This window comes from Meleagris gallopavo, chromosome 2 (assembly GCF_000146605.3).
Source record: "Meleagris gallopavo isolate NT-WF06-2002-E0010 breed Aviagen turkey brand Nicholas breeding stock chromosome 2, Turkey_5.1, whole genome shotgun sequence".
NCBI classification, from domain to species: domain Eukaryota; kingdom Metazoa; phylum Chordata; class Aves; order Galliformes; family Phasianidae; genus Meleagris; species Meleagris gallopavo.
The window spans coordinates 69,993,774-70,018,434 of NC_015012.2; the positions used below are offsets into that span (position 1 = coordinate 69,993,774).

General features: G+C 37.7%; 1 protein-coding gene across 3 annotated transcripts in view; it reads left to right on the plus strand.

The window, feature by feature from the left end:
• The window catches only part of LOC100551043 (ubiquitin carboxyl-terminal hydrolase 45-like), a 34,502-nt gene continuing 9,841 nt past the window's right edge, over positions 1-24,661 (plus strand). Inside the window, exons 1-8 of one of the 3 annotated variants that reach the window (XM_010707573.3) lie at positions 1-762; positions 2,851-2,960; positions 3,974-4,158; positions 5,766-5,869; positions 6,632-6,732; positions 15,175-15,320; positions 16,475-16,570; positions 18,787-18,917. In XM_010707573.3, the coding sequence (XP_010705875.1) occupies positions 2,861-2,960; positions 3,974-4,158; positions 5,766-5,869; positions 6,632-6,732; positions 15,175-15,320; positions 16,475-16,570; positions 18,787-18,917 (863 nt within the window). In that variant the 5' untranslated portion in view covers positions 1-762; positions 2,851-2,860. Of the gene's footprint in view, positions 763-2,850; positions 2,961-3,663; positions 3,761-3,973; positions 4,159-5,765; positions 5,870-6,631; positions 6,733-15,174; positions 15,321-16,474; positions 16,571-18,786; positions 18,918-24,661 lie in introns of those variants that run through there. The other 2 variants (XM_010707574.3, XM_019613087.2) reach the window with 2 other exon arrangements.

The window sequence follows — 24,661 nt, forward strand, 5'->3', positions numbered from 1 at the left end:
ATCAATCTTTTGTTTCACATACATGGAATCATTTCTGAGGAATAATTTCTGAAGCACCTTACAACTCTTCTATCTCTCGACTAAATACAATAATCAAATTCCTTGCATAATCACTTTGGTCCTACATTGTTGGTTGCGATTTAAATTGTTATATTCAATTTTTTTCTTGTAATGTTTTTAGTCCCCAAACGTGTGGGAAGAGGTTGGGCAGTGCTGTGTATGTACTGTGCTACTTGCATCTCAGACACTTGCTGAACGGCTCCCTTTTCTTAGCCCTTCATCCCACTTCTGTGGGATGATTCAGAAATCAGACACAAGCCCTGTGTGGTCAAGTCCTGATACTCTGTGGCTTTTCCAAGAACTCTGGAGTCAGTAAACATTGTCTGATGGACGCCTCTCTGTTTGTGTTTGTGAAAACTGACTCATCTGCTCGTCCTTGTTACCTTTTGTTCTGCCTGCTCTTACTCAATGAAGGCAGAAGTGTCTCCAGGTTGGTTGGTGGATTGCCAAAATGTGCACTGTCAGTGCTTAGATTTTATGTCAGCATTCGTTTCTGATACTACGTCGATTATATTTTGTCAGAAGTGCCTCCTTTCCAATTATTCCAGGTCTGATGCTCTTCCTTCCCCACATGTCCCAAAGGCCTGCTGAGATTGGGTTCCAGCAGCGAGCTGCTCCTGTCTGTTCCATGTGGTGTCCTCTGGCCTGTTGGCCGCAGAGGTTCAGAGGAGGAAGAGATGTGCTTGCATTTCAGCTAGTCAGGTGCATAATTGTTCTTTCATGAAGATATCTGGGGAGTTGAAATAGTCCAGTGTGAGCATGACCATCAGTTGGGTGAAATCTGTGGTTTGGGCAGTCTTAGGCAATCTGTCCAAACAGTTACAAGAAATTCTCATGCTGAAACAAAGCAGTAGATAATTACATCAATGTTGAATAACCGAAGCATAATTGTGTTCCTTTAGGGAAGACATCTTGTTGTCTTCATTATTGGCTCTTTACATAATGTAGTGTAAAATGATCAGTTTTCTGACAGCAGCTGTATCAGCCTTACTGCCTGATGAACGTCACGATGAACCTTGTGCTTGGTTAAGCCACACTGCAACAAGTGATGGTGTGCAGTTTCACGTGAAACTTGTTTGAGTATCAGACGATGACAAGGTAGAAATGCACACTTGAAGTTGCTTGGCTTGAAAGCACCTTTCTCTGTTCTGTGATACATGTGTTGATGTACATCAGGGATTTTAAATTTACTCAAGTATAAGTAGTCAAGAGCTGGAATAGTCAAATCTTTCTTACTGTGTGAGCACAAACTGCAAATCCGCCAAGCAACCTGAATTTAGTAGCACTGCTTACTTGAATGTCTAAGCATTTGAAGCTTAATATTGTTAGGTACAGAAAATTTAAAGATCTGTAATTTAAGGTCTTGATGGTATGAATTAAATGCCGTTATATATTATGGCCAATTACAAAAAAAAAAAAAAGTAGTTTTAACAGGCTAAAGAGATGTGAAGTTACCCGTGCAAGGAAGCAGAGAACAGAGGTTATTCTTACTCTGCAGAATCCCAATTCTTCCAAAATACTTCTGTAATTGGTAGTGAGATGTTTCTGCAGGAACCTAACAGTAGTGTTACATGCAGAAGTGTCTGTCCAGGTTTGTAGGAAGCCTGAAGAAGTAGCTCTAAGGCATACCTTGCCTACTTCACCCCAGTGAGGGCTGCTCACATGCTAACAGCAGTGAGTTCCAGTGGCTTTCAGGGTTGCAGAAGTACATAGAAGATTTAAAAACTTGATTAGACAATGGCAAACGTATCTACTAGATCTATAATGAGAATGTATCTTTTGCTGTCCCTAAATGTAAAGTGTTGCACAGGTTTATTACACATCAGTGTGGTAGCACAGCTAAAAAAATGTTTGGTATTGGTGGACCAAGTGACTTTATTAACCTGTATGTGGTACCACAACAAGATGTCATTGCTTTTCCAAGCAGAATGCCTCACAGATTTGCTGTGTTTGAGTATTTGACTGTCTCACATTGATATGTTTTTGTACATTTATGTACATAAATTTATTTGTTTTTATGAAGCATGTCATTAAAAGACATCCTGCAAATGAAACCACAGAAGCTGTGCGATGCACTGCCTTGCTGATTCATTGAATTAAGATTTGGATTTTGATTAAGTAGCTGGTACACTCCGATAAATTTATTGGTTTTCAAAGTTTAGTGTAAAATATTTATCATTCAGTTCTTTGTCTCTTAAGACTCTCTTATTAATTTCTGTGATTGTTCATTTGTGTGGATTCTCTAATGTTTAACAAGGGGGTCAGCTCACATTGTAGTTGATCCACGCTTACAGCTAATGACAGTTTTGTAAGAATTGGAAGACATTTGTCTTTTATTAAACCATCTGAAATTGCTCAAAATGTTTTCAGGAACATGCACAGGTAAATGATGACAGAAGCCTTTCTTACAGGAGATACGTTATAGAAGAGATGTGTTAAGGAAGGAAGCTTTTCTGGTAAGATGTGAGCTGGGACTCTGTAGTTGTTTAAAATGGCAAAAATAAATAAATCTCGGTATCTCAGATATTTAACATTGCTGCCTGGAAGCGCATGTCCCCTGTAGCTACAGAGACAATTTATAACATCGTGTAATACAGCTGATCTTACAGCATTCCTTAGAGTTCATTCCTGACATATTCATGTTTTTTTATTGTCACAAAGTGGGTGACATTAGTCAAAGTCTAAAAACTATGTTCCCAAGGCTTGAATACATGACGTGCTCACATGCTAATAGAGGTTAAACTTAACAATATATTTAGACAATAAGTAATTCCTTTTTATCCTTTCTAGTAAGTAACAGATGCGGGTGAAAGATCCATCAAGAGCTAACCCTGAGAAAACGAAGAGAAGCAAAAGGCCTAACAGGCCACAGGATGAAGACTCTTCAGATGATATTGCAGGTAAATACATTAAGTGATGTTTTGCTCTAAGGTTGAGGGCTTGCAATTTCCATGTTGACTGATGAAAACCACAACTCATTGGTACCAGGAAGTACTTTTACTGCTTGAATTCATAACAGAGCATCTTCAATCAAGTCTTTACTTTATGGTTGTTACACTGCATGACTGTCCTGAAGGGTTGGTCTTCCATGACAATCATTTCAGAACACAGTGGCAGTCTTTTCCCATGCACGGAAGATCAGATGCACGGCAGGGGGATGTGTGGCTGGGCAGGAAGCTTCTGACTGAGCTGGGAGGCAAAGATGAAGCATAGAGAGAGTAGAAGCAGTTGAATTGCAATCTGAGGGGCTTTGGTTATGTAGGGATGAGATTGGGTAAGCCTACATTGGTTAGAGTTGAATCTGATGCAGGAAGTGATGGTTGAGAGGGGCTTCTTTTGGTATTGTGACATCAAAATGAAGGCTAAGGTGAGTGTGAATGTGCAGCTTGAGGGTGCAGGGCACCTAGGGACAAGGGACATGGAAGAAAACTGAGGAACTCAATCTTTTCTTTGCATGTCTTCACATGTAACAATGTCTGCACTCGATCTCCTCTGGTCTTGAGCCTAATGGCAGGCTCTGGATTGAAGTATTATCTGGAATAAAAGAGAGCTCTTAAGCAAATTGGACATACATGAGTCCATGGGATCAGGTGAAATGCATATGAAGCTGCTGAGAGCTGTATGATGTTCTTGTGAGGCTGCACTCATCTTCATAAATATCTTGACACCAAACTGGGGAGAGGAGTTGATATAATGGAGGGTAGGTCGTTTATTGAGATTGGCTTAGACTGCTGGAGAATTGAGCTGAGAGAAACTTCATGGAATTCAACAAAAGCAAGTGGAGAGTCCTGGGCCAAAATAATTGCATGTAATTACAGTGTGGGAACTTTTACTGTTGCTGAATTGTTAAAGATTGTGCTCCTTTAATGTACATATGCTCTCCTTCCTAACTGTTATTTTCAATTGCTCAAAGTGTCATTTTCTTTAGGCTTAACCTGCCAGCACGTGAGCCAAGCGGTGGATGTACATCATGTGAAGAGAGCGGTAGCTCAGAGCATTTGGTCAATATGTTCAGAGTGTCTGAAGGAAAGGCGGATGAGTGATGGTGAGCCTGTGGCACCTTCAGACATATGGCTGTGTCTCAAGTGTGGCTCTCAGGTAAGCACCTGTTCTGAACTCAAGGGTGGATAGGCCCTGATTTTCTGAAGGACATTACAGGTATGGATCCTGTTGGCATGGCATCTCATTACTTTCAGTGAAACAGTGCTACTTAAGTGCTTAGTTGTGAGAACTCATGCTCACATAGTTTTTTAAATAGACTGGGATGTGGCCTTGTGTTCTTTGCTGTTTTTTGGCAGTATTTTGGGGTAGCTTTATTTAGGTTCTGTAGTTCTGTACTTACAGATAGTAGTTCCACCTCTTCTCTGTACTTCCTCTGCGTGCTTTTGCCACGTATGGAAAATTAGCTCCAGGAACTGTACAGTTGCAAAATACATCAGTTGAGCTGGCTCATCTGGCAGAAGATAATGCAAATTCAAATGAATGAATAAGTGAATTTGCAAATTGCTGAATTGGTTTATAGTACAGACACTCAATTGCTAGATTTGATTGAACCCAAGAAGAAGGAACTGGCTGGAAGTGAGAATGCTGCTTTCTGTTAATTTTCTGTTTATGCTAATAGTATGGACCAGTTACAATGTCACATTGTGGCCTCAGAGTTTAAAAGTGAAGGTCCTGGCCCCAAGAGCTTGTCTAGGTTTCCGGCCTGTGACTGAAGTAAAGGCTGATACTGAAAAATGGAGTTTACAAGCAACGTCATGCTTAGTTCAGCTGATAGTTGCCTAGAAAGAACATTTTACAATTGTGTTAAACAACCTACTTACAGATCTTTCTCTGAAGTAAAGCCAAATGCCAGCTTCTACCGGGATTATCTGAATAGATTTAATTTTGCAAAGAAGCATGCTATTACCAGGCTTTGGAAGGCAGTTAACTAGATCTGAGGAGGACCTGTAGATTATCTCTGAAAAACTGTAGCTAAGGACATCTTTTAAAGGAGTTAAATCAATGTGCTTGTTCATGTTTATGCAGTCAGTGGACTCTAAAATTCATGTCTTATTCAGAGACCAGTATTCCTCCTAAGTCTTCTAAGTTCCACTCTGTAGATACTTGAAAAACTACACATTTTCTCTTGAATTTGCTGTACATAAGTGTTTTATTCTGAGTAGTTTTTTAGTGGGGGAAAAAAAGACCGAAGAACAACACAACAATTTATATGTCTTTTGCATTTGCTGTTTGGAATGCATGAGCAATCTTGAGCAGTGAAGGTTACCTTGTTATTCCATGGACCAAATGAGCTACACAATTATTCACTTTTTTTTGGTAAACCTTTGTAAGTGGCATAATTGGCTTTATATTGACAATACTCATTCAGAAGATAGGAGTTATTTCTCTTAATTCAAAACAAGTTTAATAATTTTCCTAAGTAGAAAATATGAGATACTATTCTTGTGTTGTAATGAGTTTTCTTGTATTAGAAAAAAAAAAAGTGTGTCTTTTTTTTTTTTTCCAAAAATGATAATTATGTCTTTGTCATATTGGATTATTTTGAATGTTAAACCCTCTCAGTTGTTGAGAATGAATATTTTTATGCATTATAGCTTACTGCTTGATTTTGAAAAGTAAAGTTTTTGTAGTTTATTTAACAAATAATATACTCTTTTCCCACTTCTCTTTTGTTCTCACTATATTAATGTTTCCATTTTTAGGGATGTAGTAAGAACTCAGAAGGACAGCATTCTCTAAAACACTTCCAAACAGCACGCACAGAACCTCATTGCATTGTTATCAGTCTCAGTACTTGGATCATATGGTAAGAATGAGTAGGAAGGTGTTCATTTATGCTTGTATATAAGGGTTACTCCTAACTAAGAGCACTGTCTTTTCATTATAATGAATATTTCTGGAAGATAAAATAAGCTGTTTGTGTAGATCTCTGGAGAGCAAAGAAGCAGGTTTTCTGTACAGAAAATTAGTTTGTCCTTAGGTGTGTAGAGAGGTCACAAATCAAGTAAAATAGAAAACAGTTTTGGAAAGCTTCCTGCCTGCCTGTCCCATGAGAGCTGCTTTTTCTTTTTATCTTCTTAGTCCAAACACAGGTTTGTTCCTGTCAAGCGATACTCATCACATCACCCACCTTTTTCTTGTATGTCAGTTGTTTTTAAGTAGGCAAAATGTCCATTGAGTTGTGGGCTGAGATGTGATTTTTGCAGTGGGCAGTGTACTTAATTGCCAAGAAGAAGATTACAGCGTACAGGCATAGTAGTTTGAGAGTCCATTGTGTTGTGTAGAGACGTGATTGATTTTAGGAGTTGGCTTTTCCTGCTTGTTTCTATCTGGCTGCTTGCAGGGTTTTTAACTGACATTAATTAAATCTGTTAATTTTGAAGTGAATTAGGACTGATCTAAAGATGAGTGTGTATGGGATGAGGGGATTTAATTTTACTTCTCTTTTTAGCATGAAGATTTGAGACCTAGAGCTTAAGTAATTTGTGTAAGATGTTTTTAAAGGTCAGTTAAAACTTAGAAGTGAATAAGATATCCTGAATTCCAGTGCATTTCCTCTTTTATTTAGGTGTTATGAATGTGATGAAGAGCTGTCAACACATTGCAACAAAAAGGCTTTGGCTCAGATAGTTGACTTTCTTCAGAAACATGGTTCCAGAGCTGAACCAAGTAAGTATACACGAATAACTGTATCTGGAACATCTGTAATGGACTGTCTCTAAAAATGAATATTTCAAATTTTGAGTCATATTAAACATTTAATTCAAAAAGTATGTATGAGTATGGGAGTATAATGCAATTTTTAACTGCACGACTATTTGGGCAAGTTATGCTTATCATAGTGATTTTTGTAAACAATTGAATTTCTTTTATTCAGCACAATTAATTTTTTCAAGTATTTTGGGCACTGTAGGATGGTTTTCCCAAGTTTTATCTTTAATGAAGAAGTACCAGTTGGTTGTAGAGAAAATATTATACCTTAAGTAAAATGCCATATGAATTAATGCACAAAAATTATCTGGAGGAATTAATGAATTGAATTTATACAGTGTGGATGTGTAACATCTGAATTTTTTTCTGATTCTGATCTGTTTTCTGTAGTTAAATAAATTTGTGTAAGGGCATCTTATAGTACTCTGTTGTTGAGTGTAATGCTTACTGTTCTTTGATGTAATTGGATTGTGATGCTTTTTTCTGTTAATAGAAAATTATGTTAAATTATTTTCTTACTTTAGGAACTTCCTATATCTATCAGTACATATGATTATAGATAGAACTTTGTATGTGTGGCCCTCAACTGTCTGCTCTTGAGAATCCCTATTGTTCATCCCTACCGTAACACACACTGGAGCATTTCTGGCTTTTGACTTATGAGAGACATCAGATTCCAGGTTATACACACAGACACACACACACACACCACACCACATCACACCACACCCCAGTCAACTGGTTGGAAATATGATTGGAAAAGAGTGCTTTACTGGATTGGACTGTATTCTTCTAGCTGCATGTGCACAAATCCTGCTAGTTCTAATGGGTGATAGGAATTCTGGAGGGAAAAAAGTCTAGGTGTCACTCAGAAATTCATATTTTGTATTTTGTCTGGTCACAAGTTTCTACGTTGAGTAATTTATTTGTAATAAATTTATGAATTGCTCCTTTTTGCATCATTTTGCCTGGAATGATGAAAATGCAGTGTGTGATTTCACTTTCACTCGTAGCTACAGTTTCAAGCTTTCATGTAGACATAAATTGGTGTTGCAGCTCTCTTGGAGAGTGAGTGTTTGTTTCAGTTAATTTAATGGAAACAACTTCATTCTAGCTTAGAGCTTCTGGGTAAGACTTTCAGAAGTGATAGGATTCTTTGTGCTTTGTGTTTTGGAATATTAATTTGTGAAATTCGAATATATCTAAAGCTTTCAGAGTTGGGGGCTTAGAAAATTACTTTTCTGTGAAATGTCTTAAATTAAGCAAGCACAATTCCAAACTAATTCAGAAGTAGGGTTGTCTTTACAATCAGGGGATTGTATTAGAGCATGGCAGAATGTATTTCCTTTCTATATGTATTTGTGTTTCATTTTGATACTCTGTTTTGTAGAAACATGTATTTCAGTTAAATACTTGCTAGAATAGATTTAAAGGAAATACATTTAAAGGAATCTGTGAAAGGAATAGTATTTTTTTTTCCTAATTTTTTTTCTGTTTGACTTAAACCAATTTTTTTTCCAGTTTCCTGAACCAGGGATTGAAATTAAGATCTAGCCATTGTCCAGCTTCAGTCTTTGGTTACATATGTTGTGACAGGATTGTACGGAGTCCTCCCTGCTTGCTCTAATGCCTTGAAACACAAGGTGCTGTGGCAGTGACTGCTGTGTAGCTCTAGTAATCAGTATGAGTGGTGAGGTCAGGCTGGCTCTCACTGTGAGCACAAGGCAGTGAGCGATGTAGTGCAGTTTTACATCATTGACAGCCTAATGAGTCTGCATTCCCGCTGCCTCACACCACGTCTGTGAGGTTTTTGTGTCAGTGCTGCCTCAGAAGCAAGACCCCACTGCTTGTTCCTGCTCCTCCTTTCCCAGTCTCCTTCGCTGGTCCAAGCCTAAAAGGTACAGGGAATTGGTGTAGAAAGCTGAGAGGGTCAGGATTTCTGCTGGCTTTGTTCTGGCCTGGGTCATTTCCCTGGTGTACCCCACTGTACATGCTCATTTCTGCAGCAAAAAGCTGCTCCATGTGTGGGGATGGCTGCTGCTGGAGGGCAGTCGTGTTGCCTGTGCTGTTCCAGACAGACTGAGGCTCACCTACAGTAAGCTGATGCAGAAGTAGGAAAATATGTGCTCTGAGCTGGGACGTTTGCAGCCTTCAGGAAGGTAGGAAGCGGCTGTGCCAAGCTGTTCAGTTTGAGCTCTGGCAGTATTGGCCCAAAGGTACGTTGTTGGGCTTCCTCAGGCGGCAATTAAAAGAGGAAGAAGCTGTTTGACTCGCATAGTTGGTTGTTTTGGTCCCAGCTACCCCTGGAAGATGCTAGGAAACACTGATGCATGGATGAATAAGTAATAGGTGTGTAAGCAGGAATTTCCTAACAGATCTGATGTTCTAGTTTTACTTCCATAAATTCAACAGCATTCTTTTACGTCACATAGTTAATCTGAAGCACTAGGTGCTTGCACTAGAGAAATGTAGCTTAAGAGTTATTTTTTTTTTAAAGCTAGAATACCTTCACAGAGTCACAGAATCACGAATATGTATTTTAGTAGAATCAGAAATCAAAGCATAACTTGTGCTGTTCAGAAAGCAAAGGACACAGCAGACAGCAGTGAAAATTAACTCTACCATTCACGACTTAGCTTTTATTTTGTTTTAGCATTTCATTTCATGTTACAGTGATATTTTCAGTGTAAGTTGTCCTTTAAATTCTTTTTGGTTTAGATTTAAAAATAAAATAAAATAAAATAAAAAAATATATAAAATATATATTTTGTATATTAGTCAGTAATAAACTACTGATTTTAAACCTGGAAATACAAACTATTGTCAGTTTTACAGTGCTTGTTTCTCACAACTTTTTTTTCATTTATTTAAAATTAATCTGATGCTTCATCCCATTGCTTTTCTGTTTCTGCCTTCAATTAAAAAAGGCCTAATTGAACATATTTACTTGCTTTTCATACCCCAGTGTTGCACTGTAATAAAAATGCATCTTATATCTGGATTTCTTTATATTCTAATGACTGTTTGGCGGGGTGCTTCATTACAATTCAAGTAGCATTGTGTAGAAAATTCTACAGAAATGCAGTATGAGCATAGATATAAGTAACAGATGAAGGCTGGGGTATTTTTTTTTTTTAATTCTTGAGAGCACGGGAGTCATTTAAAGATAAAAGAATCAGCTTCAGTGTGTAAGGGAGAGTTATATAGATTTCTTAATTAATGCAGCCTGGAAAATAAACAAAAGCAAAATGCTTGTCATTTGGTACTAATGTGGTGGAATAGTGTGGCAGCAGGATCCCTGCTTTTCACTCAGCCTCTCATAAAGATTCGACTTCACTTCAGCTGTAAAAATGTGCAAATTACATTACTACTACATGACTGACTTTTGTAATTACATTAAGCGATTGAGATAAATCCCAGTGCTGGGTTCCCAAAAGAATGCTTGCAGCTGTGTGATTTTCGCATCTGATCCTATGGTTTGTTGTACCCAGCCATGCCTGCTATTTTTTTTTCCTTTCCCTTTTTTCTTTTATTTTTCTCCCCCTCTCTGTAGAGGAGTTTGTTTGGTTAAGAGGTCATGTTGGGCACAAGATGGAAGAATAAAGCAAGATTGCTTTCTAGGGTGTACCACCCAGAAATTTGTTTTGTGGAAAAGGTTAGCAGGCCATGATGATTTTCACAGAAAGGCAGGTGCAGTATTGTCAGTGTGGCACACTTGTGAGCTTCACATGGACATAATGCACATGTAGTACACAGAAACCATGCTGAGACATTGCTAGCTGGGTGCCTGCTCATTTGCTGGAGAAAATAAATTGTTTTGAGGTTTTAAAAATGCATATTTTCCTTTATAAAAGCCAAACTAGACATTGGTGAAGACATAGGATTGCATACTGAATTTCTTTATAAAGCAGTTAATTAAATTTGTTTGTGTGGCAATAGAATGAGAAGGAAGAATATCTGTTCTCAGATTCTGTAGTTAATTTTGTTGTTTGGAAGGTAAAGCAGAGGATTAAGATTTTGCTAGTAAGTTCAGCTGCCCAGCTTTTGCCAACAGATGAAAGCTGAAAACTTGGTTTTTGCTTTAGTGGATATAACTGATGGAAAAATTAAAAATACATAACTTTACAGTATGAGTACTGGGTGTTAACGTGCCTGGAAAAACGAATAGTATGAAAAAAATGTAACTAAATGTAACTAGCAAAATAATGCAGAATATGTTGACTATCTGAATTTGAAGTATACCTCAGCAAAAAGACATTTCTGTTGTCTGTCCTAATTTTTTCACATTTACTTAACTTGTTATAATAAAAAAATTTTAGACATTGCCATTTTTAGCCGTAGGTTTTTCCCTTTCCTGTCTGTGTGTTTGCTTACTTGTTTAGCACCAGCCATCTGAGCACGGAGCATCAGCACTGATGGCTGAGTAGGTTACTCTTCCACTCTATGTGCATGAGTTTTTTAGTTCATAACAACCTGGCAGAATCACAGAAATAAAGTTGGTAGGACAGTAACCCCACAAGAGGAATCAGTCCTTTAGAACATGAATCTAGTGATCATTTATGATTAGTACAATGCTGTTTTTCTAAGGGTTGGATTCTCATTGTGGTACGGTGTTGGAAAAAAAACCAAAAATTTTAAATGAAAAAGGAATGCCAGACAATTTGGTAGCATTTTGTAAAACATGCATGAGGAGAACTTGGTAAAAGAAAGGAAATCTATTAACCTTGCTTTTGCTATGAAGACCTTCAACTGAAGTACTGCAGTTCTATTCAGTAAAAAAGGCTTGACCTTGGAATAAAAGTGCATATTCCTGGAACCCTCATTTTTAATTAAAAAAAAACAACAACCAACAACGCAGCAACAGTTACATTGAAAAGATGAGCAAAAATGCTTACTCCCCCAGCTGAAAGAAACATTGGATGTCATTTATATTTTTGCTTGCATACCATCTGCACCCCTAGGCACGTTTCGCTTTCAGCAAGAGAGATATATAAAAGTCCACATAGGCTGCAAGTGTTTGTAGTGCTGGAGGACCACCGGTAAGTTTTCTGAACATCTTTTGCAAGTGATTGTGCCAGCACTATGTTGCTTTTGCACCTGGGTTGGTGACTTGTCATTTATGAGCTGAACTGTTCTCTGCATCAAGGTAGGGCTTGAGCTCTGTCACATACCTGTAAGGCCAGTGCTGTGCAGTTGTGATGTTGCCTTCTCTCAGAGCCTACAAGGTGAGATATAGATGAGCAGAGGGAGCTAGAAAAGCTGAAGAAAACAGTGGCACAATATTAATCGTCTGCAGTGCTGTAGGAGAGAAGCAGGTCCTGATGGCTGCTGGGGCCAATGCCCGCCCTGTCTGAGAAAGGCAAAGAGGCTGATGGCACCTGTGTGAACTCTAAAAGATGTGCTAGTGAATTGCATACAGAATACTTTTCATCCACCTTGCTCTTGGTAAGGCTGGCAGGAGTTCCTCTATAACAGTTACTGCTGCCCATGGCTGGGTGGATGGCAGTTCTTCCTTTCACAGAATGCAATTCAGCCAGGAGTTGTAGGTCCTCGTGTACAGCAATAGATTTTTTTGATAGAGTCCTTATCTTAAAATTCTTTTTATCTATACTGGCTTGAAAAATCACTTTTCATATCCCAGAGCACTTCTGTGAAAACATTACAGAATTGCAAGATTAGGTCAGGAGGAATCTGAAACAGTTCAGTGCAAATTCACTTTAAAAAATTACGTATTGGTCTTCTGATTAATAACAGGCTTGTAGCCGTGGGTTAATATTGCAGAAGGACCCTCCAGCCCCAAGCTGTAGAAGTACTAGCTATCGCAGGCATCACCAGCATCTTCTATTAAGACTGGCCAACTCATCACATGTCAACTAAACATTCAGCTTTAGGCCTGTCTGTCATCTATCCTCAAACAAGGGACGCTGAACTGAGTTCAATTAAAAACCGCTGTCCTTCCTCTGGCTCTTATGTCCCTAAAAACGTCTGTATGGAGTGAGCTAGATGGCAGATAGTGACTGTAATGGCAAAGCACTGTTTTTTTTCACAGATACAAAAATCTAGCGAAATACTGTGTGGAATTAGCTTGTAAAATGTACTGAAAAATGAAGAGATGATAATTAAAGCCTTTTTAATAAAAGGAGGTACCTAGATTTCTCTAACGACATACAGGCCTTTTCTTAATTTATTGCTCCTTCTCACCCCTGTGCTAATTATCCAGCTTTGTGACATCGTATGGCTGGTTCTCATGCACTGTGCTTTGCAATTGCGTTTTCTCTTAGCCCTTATCACAAAACTGGATGCTGTTGCTTTGTTTTCCCCCCTTAAATAATTCATATGTGAGATTCAGCAAATGGAGCCTTGCTACTTGTGTGAAGTTTCCATTTAACCATGAAGTGAAATGCTTTTATCGAGTTTGCCCTGCAGATATGGTCCGCTGTGGCAGTGCTGTCCATATTTGGTGGCTGTGCAAGGAGAGCCAGGTGGTGCTGCAAAGCGTAGCACAGTGAAGCGTGGACAGATCTAGGTTTGACATTTGTCATCCTGTACTGCTAAAGGGAAGAGAAAAATCTGCTTTTCCATATGCTTATGCTTTAATTTTTGCCTGCAGTTTTGTCCAGATGGCCTTGTGAACATTGTTTACTTTAAGATGCTGTCCCAGATGTTTTTGAATGCCGATGGATAAATGCAACAACTGTGGTATACTAATACACAAATTATTTACACAATTTTGGCTTTTTTTTTTTTTTTTTAACCATCTCTTCTCTCCAGCACTTCTCTGTGTCCACACTTTTCCAAAAGGAAGAAGTCTCCAATAATATTATCAAATTTCTGAGAGTGAGGAGTGCCTTCAAGCTGCATATACTTGGGGCTCCCTTTCTCCTTCTAAGATGCTTTTGGAGCTCTTTGTGGATGAAGGAACATCAGACATTGTAGAATAACCCCTTGCAATGTAAATTAAAAAGTGTTACTGCACACAGCCCATGAAACAGTGGCTGTTTTTGGGTGTGAGCAGCTTTCAAGCCGTTTGTTGTTTACTGCATTCAAAAACACGCTGCTTTTTCAAGGACAATTTAGTCTCTTTCTTTGCCCTTCTCTTGTGGAATGAAGAATATTTTAAAGCTGTGTAAGCAGTGTTACTGGGAACATTTAAAAATATCTTTAAACAGCAAAGCACCTCTTGCTGCATTTTGACAAACTCAGATGCAGTTCAGAGAAATAATTATGCCTTGATGGCGCTGCAGGGTGCAGGCAGACTGCATCAGAGGCTTGTTGCAGATAAAATATTTTAATGACTTGTTTTTTATTTAATTATATTTTTTCATCTTGTAAGCAAGAAACTATGCAGAACCTACGTTAAAGAACCTCTTGGCATGAGCATTTCATTAACGTAAATAGGCTGGTTAGTTATTTCCCAAGAACACTTTAATGAGATTTCGATGTGAAACTCATTAGAACAAATATATGAATTCATATGTCAAGGCATAGATTGCAGCATCACGGTTCTTGGCATCTATTAAGTCCATAACTCGTTTACATTGACATGCATTGTTAATCAATATTTAAGACACTGCAGATGTCAGTAATGTTCATATTTAGTCCTGCAACCATGACAATATGAAAGTTGCTAGTAGAATTCCAGGCTAAATATTGTTATCTCAAGTCTTTCTGTTACCTCTAGGCTACAAGTTAATGACTGTCTAACTTTGCTGCCCCAATCTATTTAAATAATAAGAGAAACAGGAAAATGCACGGATGTTATGCTGGTAGCATATTCCATTGCAGCTTTATCAAATTCTTGTGGTTTGAAATTAAAATAATGTTGTATCCATTTGGGTTTTACTAGCAACTCCCCAGGCTGTTACAAAGGGAGGTGGGTGCGGGAGCAAATGTAGCATTTGAGAAAAACTGATAACAACTCAAATTGAACTGCCTTGGCCAAGTTGTACCAGACAATTTAAGGAAAGCATAAAAATTGGTAAAGATGTGCAATATTCAGTTGGTAACCGTTGGTTAGCTCTCCATAAATGCACCAAAAAATAGCCCTTGTGTGGTGTTTCCAGTGCATCTAAAGAACATACCTTAAACTTCTTGTTGTTAATAGACTAACAGAACCTATTTTACTTCTTTATTTTTTACATAATGAAGAAGCTAAACTCTTAGGAGATGTTCGAATTATTGTGAAAGGCACTTGTTGGATATATGTAGTTGGGGGAATTTTTTTTCCCAGGGTTTTAACTGTTGATGTCTCATGTTTTTTAAAGACTTTATAAAGTGGCTTAGAGTGCCATTGGGATGTCTTTCAGCTCATGTCAAAAATAATAAACGTAATCCAAAGAAGGACTGAGTTGTTTTAACTATCCAGTTATCAAGTAATGCTAATCTGTAGTTTAATTACAGGTTCATCAAAAATCATACGACTCCGTGATGAAAGCAGTGAAACAAGTGAAATTCTGAAAGGGAAAAGTTCTGGTAATGGTACATCAGTTCCAGTTAAAGGAATAAATAATTTAGGAAATACGTGCTTTTTTAATGCTGTCATGCAGGTAAGATGGAATGCTCATACAGTTTTCTCTTTATAGACTTCAGAAACTTCAGGAATGTTAATTTTATAAACCATGGGCTTTGTGAAAGGTTCTGAAGGTTACCACTTTTTGCTTTCAGGAGGCCCTTTTCAAATTCTTTCCACTCCTTTCTATCTAAGCAATATTTCCTTTTAAAAATTAAAAAAAATAAAAAAAAAAAAAAAAAAAAAGTTACCTGGATCAGTAGCATTTTTCAGAATATTGAGACAAATGAAAATGTCGTGTGTTATATGCTGCATATGTGTGTGGGTTGTACTCCAGCATATGGTTTTATTTGTAAGTTCAGCATCAGGCAGTCATGAGTAATGCTCGGTATTTAACGTACTTGTGGGTGTGAAAAATGGTACTTCATGCATATTTTTATTGATTATAGGTTTTTTTTTTCCTAACCAGAATGAACTATCTGAGTAAACTTTTATTGATTTGGATGTATAACAAATCCAACATCCTAAAAATAGCAACAGCTTTACTAGCTTTTATATTGGAACATCTTAATGCCCGCTGGTTGGACAGAGATATATATATATATATATATCTGCAGTCAGGAGTAAGCATATGAAATTAACTTGCTTCAAAGGTGTTCTGAACTGGCACACTTCACTTAACATTTATGATTGTGGCTATAAAAAGTAAATTTTTAAGTGTATAATTACTACAAATTGTTCTCTCAGCAGACATAGGGCTTTGAGGAAACCTAAGTCATCTGCAGCAAACATTAACCAAAATAAAAGAAAAAAAAAGCTATGGTGCTATTAGGAAGGCTGCAAATTTTAACAGAAACAAATGCTTTTTCTTACTAGTGTTCTCACCATCAAAGAAACAAAAGCAAAACAAACAAGCTAACAAAAAATGTTGTTCAGCAATAACAATGTTATTAATAGGAAAATACTTGGAAATTGTAGGAACAGAATTAGATACAATTTTAGAAACAGTCTGAGATTAGTGATAGCTCTTGTAAGGGTGGCATCTGCTTTTTCTACTGATTTAAATCTCAGTTGCACATTATTAAATATGTCTGGTTTTGTCTAACCCTGAATATAGAATTTATAACTAAAGAGAGCTGGGTAGTAAAAAAATGGGTGTGTTTTCTTGGATTTGTTTATTTTTTCTTTCAGAATTTGGCACAGACTCACATACTAAATGAACTGATGTATGAGATGAAGGAAAAAGGAACAAAGTTAAAAATCTGTCATACTTCAGACTCCCAGTTGGTAAGTATGCAGTGAGAAATACAGATTTGGGCAAATGTGGGAAGAAACTGGTGCAAGGAAATCACATCTCTGCTAAAGATGAGCTCTTACTCTCCTGTTTCTTTTTGTCTTTGAATTGTAGACAAGATTGGCCATTGTCAGGGTGGTATGGCTATCTTTTAGTAGTTCAGCCAGTTTATGATGTCTGTGAATCATAATCTGTCACAAAACCAATTGTTGAGCCCTGAAAGAAGGAGAATAGTCACTTCCTGTCATATTTTCTAACACTGAAGTAGCAAATAATGCTTGACCCTAAGAAAGAGTGGCTTATGTTTATTTCCCATTTTGTTTCTTCAACATATGTGTATAATACAGAATAGAGTATTTGTATAATACAGGATAGAGTATTTCTGGCTCTATAAAGTGTTGATGAAATATTTTATTCTGGCCTGCCTCAGCAGTACAGTGATGGGGCTTGTAAAATGTAATGCATGCTTCCCAGATGGAGTGTTAAACTGAGGGTAACAAGATTCTAGTGAAGACTAAACGTCTTGTCCTCAGAGGCCTATGGGAAAGAAACAATTGTCATTATGATCAACATGCTGTTGTTCCTTGTTGTTTCTTAGAGATGCTTATTTTCATAATATATTGTTGGCAGGTGGAGTAAGGATAGTATCCCTTTTCCTCTGGTAGTTAAATAAAGCAGTTTGCAGAGTTTTTTTTTTCTTTTTTTCTTTCTTTCTGCTGGTTGCTGGGAGCTTTCTGGTGGTGGTAAGGATTGAGAGGTGGGAATCTTTCAGACACTGCTGAAATTACAAAGATTTCTGTATATTGTTCTCAGTGGTGCTCATAGCTTCTCCAGGCGAGAGCAGTGTGAAATTCATTGCACTGTTATCTTTGTTACTGCTAATGGCAGTTCTGAACAGCAGCATGTTTCACCAAGTTATTCCCCAGCCACAACTGAAGTCTGGAGCTTGTTTGTGCCCGGAGGCTTAGAAAAGCAGTGGTATGTTGGCTTATGTGTGATGTGAACCTTACACAGCCATAAGGTTGAAAGATTTATTTTCTCTTTAATGACAGTGCTTACAAAGTAAGTAAGCTCTTTGGAGCACAGAATGTATTTTGTGGTCTGTGTACGTCAGCAGAGGATCAGAAGACTCCAGTAGCCTAACTGATTGTAATGGAGAAACTGCTAGCTTTGTGCTTGGTAAAGTTTTGACAGTGCATGTAATGTGATGCGCTTACTTTATGTTTGTGTGTATCTGTAGAGCTTATATTTTGTTCAGTTCTCTTTTTAGAAGAGGCACCCTCTCTAGTTGTTTGTCTGGAAATTGTAATCTGTTTTTGTGAGGATCAGGAGACCAGTAGACACTGGGACCAAGGATGAACCTAGGGGCATGTGAAGGAGTGCTGATGGCTTGCAGCTTTCTGAACACAAGTAGCCCCAAAGCAACTCAGAAGCATGTTTTGGTCTAAGACATGGCTGCAGGTCAGCTCCCTGCAGCCCTAGGACCTGCTGGGAGGTGTGAGTCTTAACCTGGAGAAGATGATGCCATGTCCTGTAGGTTGCCCCAAAAATGGCTGATCTGCACTGGTCTGCTGTCAACCTCTGCTTGTGAACTGCAGCCTGAGCCTTTCTGGTGCTCGGTTCCTGGGAGAGCAGGGTGGGATTCTGTGGCTGCTGGGTGTGTGAAAATTTCAGTATGCAGCTCAGCTCAGTACACGTGGGAAGAAGAGTAAAACAGATAAACCAAGGGGTATATGAGGCAAACTTCCACTTGGCATTTATATTCTGAAAAACAGATCGAATAAAATAAGATTTCATTATGTTTGTTACTAATTAGTTTCAGAGAAAAAATGGGAGAAAGTTCCCTTACGGATAGCTTTGATGAACCATAGCCTGGCAAAAAGACCTCACTGTATAAGAACTCATTACTCTTTCTGTAAGCACTCCTATATTTCACTTAATTCTGGGAATAACGGACATGGCTGTTCAAAACAATTACTGGTTAACAGCCATTTTGTTCGCTGAGAATTTCTTGGTATTGTTACTATTATGGTTTAGTTAATAAGTTTGCTCTTTCACTGTCCTTAGGTCACATCAAGCTTTTTTAAAAAGAGTGAAACCATCTAAGACTAAAAGTTACTTTGTTCTTTGTGATAAATGTATTAACCTGAAATAAGACTTGTGTGTCACTCATTTTGAAGTTGATGCATATTTTACTTTTACTTTGAAGGATCCTTTGGTGGTAAACCTCTCCAGCCCAGGACCCTTGACTTCAGCGATGTTCTTGTTCCTTCACAGCATGAGAGAAGCTGGAAGAGGTCCTCTTTCTCCCAAAGTACTGTTCAGCCAGCTTTGTCAGAAGTATGTATTGCTGGTATCTTGTCAAGATCTGTTTTTTTCCCCTAAATTTACTAATTTACTATGATATGTTTCTAAGTGTACCATGTCTGTTATGCTTTCTGGTATGCTCTTGGCTTTTTACTGAGTGGTCCAGAGAATATCATCTTTGTGTTTTAAAGTTGCCGGATTCCTTGTTGCACTCCAAGTTGTAATTGCTTTTCATGAAATGTATGTCTCAGCCCTTAACTGCTGACGAGCAATGGGCTTCCACTGGGGTCTAAAGAAGCAGAAGAAGACTTGCTAAAACAAAAGCTATTACCATTATCTTTCAGGTTTTTGTTGAAGGCTGTATATTAGATTGAAGTTGTGCTAGTACTGTGAGAAGTTCAGATGCTTTGGGGAAAAAAAAAAAAGTCAACTTTTAAATGGGAAACCTTAGCATCATTTCAAAATTAAAAAGATTCTAACAAGTAAAGATGTAAAGCAGTACTGAAATGGCTTATGACTCCAAATTGCAAAGAGCTTAGAAGCCCTAAAGAAGCCCGTTTCTTGGTGTGAAAAATGCTTACAGTGGTGCTTTGTAGGTATCTTCAATTATGATGCAGAAAGTCTTGCTTTCTAAAACACCTGTGGAAGACTCATTTAAAAGCTTTTGCAAATATTTTAATATTGACTTTACAAGCAAAATAAGCTGTAAAAACAGCTTAAGCATAGCTGTGCAAACATGGGTTTAAAATATGCGATAAAGAAACATTAGCTTTTAGGCTGGAGTGGAGACCATTTAATACAGAAACAGAAATCACGTAATACGCTTAATTTATCCTCCTTAATATGATGCATTTTTTTTCTGTTGTACTTGACTTATTTTTGGTTCTTTTGAGTTGTAAAAGGAAGTGTATGTAAGATGTCCTTACAGTGGCTTCGAATCAAATAGTAGTGTTCTGTATTTAGCAGCATCTGCTTGAAAGAAAAATATACAAGGAAGTTAAGATATGTTCTTTGCTCTCATGTTTTGAGGATGACTCAAAAAAGTAATTATAAATACAAAACTTGGTAAAGAAGTGGAAGGGAAATTGTCAAATAGGAATAGTAGCTTTTTCTCTCTAAATACTCAAGAGTAGAAGAACAATATTAAACATGTTTTGAAGACGAAGTCAGAAGACTGATTACGAAGTAATAACAATGCAGTGCACTTCAGATGACATTGCACTCTTGAAATCACAGCTGTTTTGTATTTGCCCTCTGTGTTTATATTTGTGTAGTCATCGGGTGATGAAACTGTTAAACTTTAGATATCTATTTTTTCTTTTATTCGATTATATTTTGATCTTTAAGATGAGCATACACTGACAGTGTGGTAAAAGTTCAATGTTTTTTATATGAGCAGCAGACATTTATGTTTAGATATCTATGTGTCAGCTTCTGCCATCTCATATTTTTATCCCTACTTCTTACTTTCATTAGCCTTGCAGAACAAACTGAAATGAGTCCTTTCCTGACTCATCTATCAGTAATGAAGGCCGCATCCTGTTAGCATGAAGTTAAGTGTACAGGAACTGTAAATGCCTGCTCGATTAGGATAGAAGGTTTTGATCTCTTGATTCTTTTGTTGTTGATGGTGGGCAAGAAAGAAGAAAGGGAGAATTTCAGCAAATTCAGCAGTCGGCATTGTTAGTAGCAGGAGAAATGGGAGTTTTTGCAAAATGAATACATTTACTGTCTATAACTAAAACAAGATGCATGCAGTGTTCTGTCATGCCATTTTTATGAAGTCTTTTTTTCATTTTTTGAAGTTTGGCTTGCTAAGGAGTGGAAAGAAATAGGATAGCAAAATGATGGGAGTCCCAGCTAGAAGGAATTCTGCATTGCTGCAGCATTCTCCTCAAGGTGCTTTCTGAATCCTGCTAAGACATTGTGTTAACAAAGCAATTTTAAAGACCTGCATTAGCACAAACTCTTTTTATTTAACAAGCAACTCTGTGAGCAGCAGTGTTGTCCTTCTGTGTGGATTCTCTGCTGTTTAGAAAGGTTCAACTTGCTAAAGGGACACATTATCTATACTTTCCCTTATATTACTAACTAGGCTCTTACTTTCATAAACTTTAAAGAAATATTTATAATTGTCATCAGTTTTGCCTGAATTCGTCTATTAGCCTCAAAAGTTATGAAGATCAGGTGAGGGGAGCATACATGGTGATCATGATGAAGATCAGGTGAGGGGTGCATGTTCTCACATGGATCCCCAGTCATGCATGTTAGAAAACCAAGTGCGTGGGTGAATGGATTGTCCTTTACTTCCTGCTTCTGACAGAATCCTTGACAATTCTCATTAGAAATATTATTTCTGTTGTTATTTAAATGTAATCCATTTGTCTTACAAAACTAAGGACTCAGGGAATATAGCCTGGTGTAGTGGTTGGTGGCCCTGGACATAGCAAGGGGGTTGAAACTAGATGATCATTGTGGTCCTTTTCAACCCACGCCATTCTATGATTCTGTGATTCCGTTTGGTCTAGAATTTAGGTTGGACTCTGAATTTTATCTCCCCTTTGACCACTTACAGTTCTTATATGGTGACTACTAGGTGAAATAATTTGAAGATTTCAGTAACAAGAGATTTTTACCTCATTTTTACTTTCTCTCTAAAAAATACCATCATTTGTACTTCTGCAGTTCTAGATAAAAAGTTCACGTGTTTCGTTTCAACTGAGATTTTTAAAAATGTTGTCTATTGTATTTCCAGCAACTTTCCATTTTCAGTTAGAATGACTTATGTCTGTACATCCTTAAAATAGGAGCAGGGGTTACATTTTGCATCTTAGAGCTAAAAGCTTCCAGGAAGGTAAAACCTCAAACAACATCTCTGCTAAAGAGACAAGAAGATGAATGTGAAAAGAGAATAACTGCATTGAAAAAATATATTGATATTTCAAAGAGAGTTGTCAGAGAAAGACACATCAGCTAATGCCAGGGGAGAAGAGCGCAAGTGAAGGACATCTAATGCTGTTGTTTTAGTTTTATATATTGCACATAGAAGATTTCTGAGTCCAATTGCAGCTTGGTTTCAGTTTTTTCCCCATCAAATATCTAAATATCTCACTGTCGCAGTTTTACTATGCAGAATATGACCTTTCTTCAGTAAAGAGTTTATAAAATACATTAGAGAGAGTCTAAGATGCACTTGTCTGTGATAGTAGGAGTTGGAGTCAGTGACTGAGGAATTGTCTTTCCTGCCCTGTATTTGTTTTTACCATGACATTAGTTTGAGAAGTTGCTTATAGCATACAAAACAGGGAGACACACTGAGTGATTGTGCAGAGTTTAGACTTTTGAGTACGACAGTAATTTCCCAGTAACAATTTATCATGTGTTGCAGAAGACTGGTCCTTCAAAAATGATTGCTTTTCCATAGTAGCACAATTTGGATATTTGTATTTATATATATATTATATATAAACACGCTAATTTATCTAGCTATCTAGATATCTCAGGTAAAGGACGTGCCTGGAAGCTTGGAGAAGAAAAGCGTATTTCAAGCTTTTTTAAGCATATCTATATTTACATGTATTGAATAAATCTGATGTGATGGGTTTGGGATTTTTTTTTTTACACCCCTAGCAGAGTAATGACATATTTTCATGTTGGATCAATTGATGCGAGATAGAATCATAGAATCCTTAGAGTTGAAAGGGACCTTTGAAGGCCATCTCGTCCAATTCCCCTGCAATGAACAGGAACACCACAGCTAGACCAGGTTGCTCAGGGCCTGAGCCAGCCTCGCACTGAAAGTCTCAAGGGGTGAATCATCAACCACATCTCTGGGCAATCTGTGCCAGTGCCTCACTGCCCTCACTGTAAAATACTTTTTCCTTATATCTAACCTAAATCTACTCTCTTTAATCTTGAAAACATTTCCCCTTGTTCTATCACAACTTACTAAATAATCGGTCCCCTTCTTTTCTGTAGCTCCCTTTTAGATATAGAATGAAAAATAGAAGAGATACGGAAGCTGTATAGTTTAACACTTGACACCTGCCCTCATTTGCAGTTCAATTCCTGAAGAACTTCTGAATTTGGTATTTGGGGGGGGCACTTGTTCTTGTAGGATTTCAAGAGTTTGTCTGCTTCAGCTGTTCCAGAATGAGTTTGAATGCCAGCACTTGAGTTGGACATCCTTACTCAAATCATTTGAGATGTGCTCAGTGGGAAAAGAGCAAAGAAGCAGAGAAGGAAGGAAGAACATAAAGGAACAGATGAAGTCACTTAGAAATGAGGCTAGGTATGGACAGGGAGCTTGTAAAGAAAGGGAGCAGATGCTGCCTTGTTCAGTTGACAGCCCTGTAATGACGCTGAGTGGAATCCCACAGCCCATAAATGGGAACACACTGCAAGTGGATGTATATTTTCTGCTCAAAAGAAGAGAACTGGGGACATAGTCCTTTCAGCTGCAAGCTGCGTCTTTAAGAGTCTAGGGAGATCGCAGAGTGAAGTTCATCATCTTGTGTATGAAAGGGTATTTATGGTGCGTTTTTTTTTTTAATAACAAAGGAAAAAAATGATACTGAGTGTTAATTTTGTCAAGTGGTGGGGTAGCCAGGTTGAAGAAGAGGGGAAGAAGAAAAGAAATGGATGAGTCTTTCTATAGCAACTGTTTAGCGTCTGGTACTAATTCTTCCACTGTTAATTCTGTTAGTGTTGCAGCTGTCAGATGTTTTGCTAGGACAGATTGCGAACATAGCTACAGGGCCCTTCTGTTTGTTTTCCACTATTCTGAATATTAGGATTGCAGACTTCTGACTTATCTGGAGACTTAGTGACTAATGCAACATTTATGTATTAAGAGGACATAAATTTTATTTCCCTTATTTGTTATCAATAGGTACTTTTGTTGGTGGATGAAAGCGTCAATTTGTGTAGCAAGTAAATCTTGCAGTATATAAATTAATAGTCCAGGAAGGAGTTATATAATGTTAGAAAAGCTGCTTCAAATTAAATAGTTATTTATGGTACTATGGTACAATATTGCTGCATTAACACTGGGGAAAATATTTTCTTAACAGAGATTTTATTGGTGATGACTAAATCCACAGAAGTTTAGTTTTTAGTTACTTGTTTTTCCTGATGAGTATTAATCATTCCTTCTCATGCACAGAAGATAGAGCTCATGGTTGAGGTTTATATGGAGCTGACGGAGCTGAGATCATAGGCATTTAGGACTATTGATTAGTTTTGGAGAGAAGCCTAAAAATGTTTGGCGCATTCCACATTTGTCATTTCTGAGCATTTCTGCTCAGAAGAAACAGGTAATTTTGTACCAGACTTTAGAAGTGAAGAAAAGGAGACTCACTATCTAGAAATCTTTTTGATACTTTTCTTTTAATACTGTTGCAGAGAAAAATATTTCTTAAAAAAATATGTCCAACTTACTAATTTTGGCTATTTGACTTTTAACCCTTTAAAGGCAGTAGCAGCAGAACACCAGGTTCGTGTTTTCTTGACCAGTAGTGAAGCATGACTTTGGGTCCCAGTTGTACCATTGTGTTCCCTGCTGATAGTGCTGCCTCATGTTTCGGCTCTCTGACAGAGGGCCCTCTCTGACAGAGGAGTCTGCATTGCCTCCTACAGCAGAATGTGAGAGATTGCACACTTTCAGTACAGTTTGTTGGTTTCCACAATTTCTGAACACATTAACAAGAGAACATGGATGAGATTTATGACTGCAGCATAGACTAATTGCGTAAGTAAGTCATGTGCATTGGTAGGAT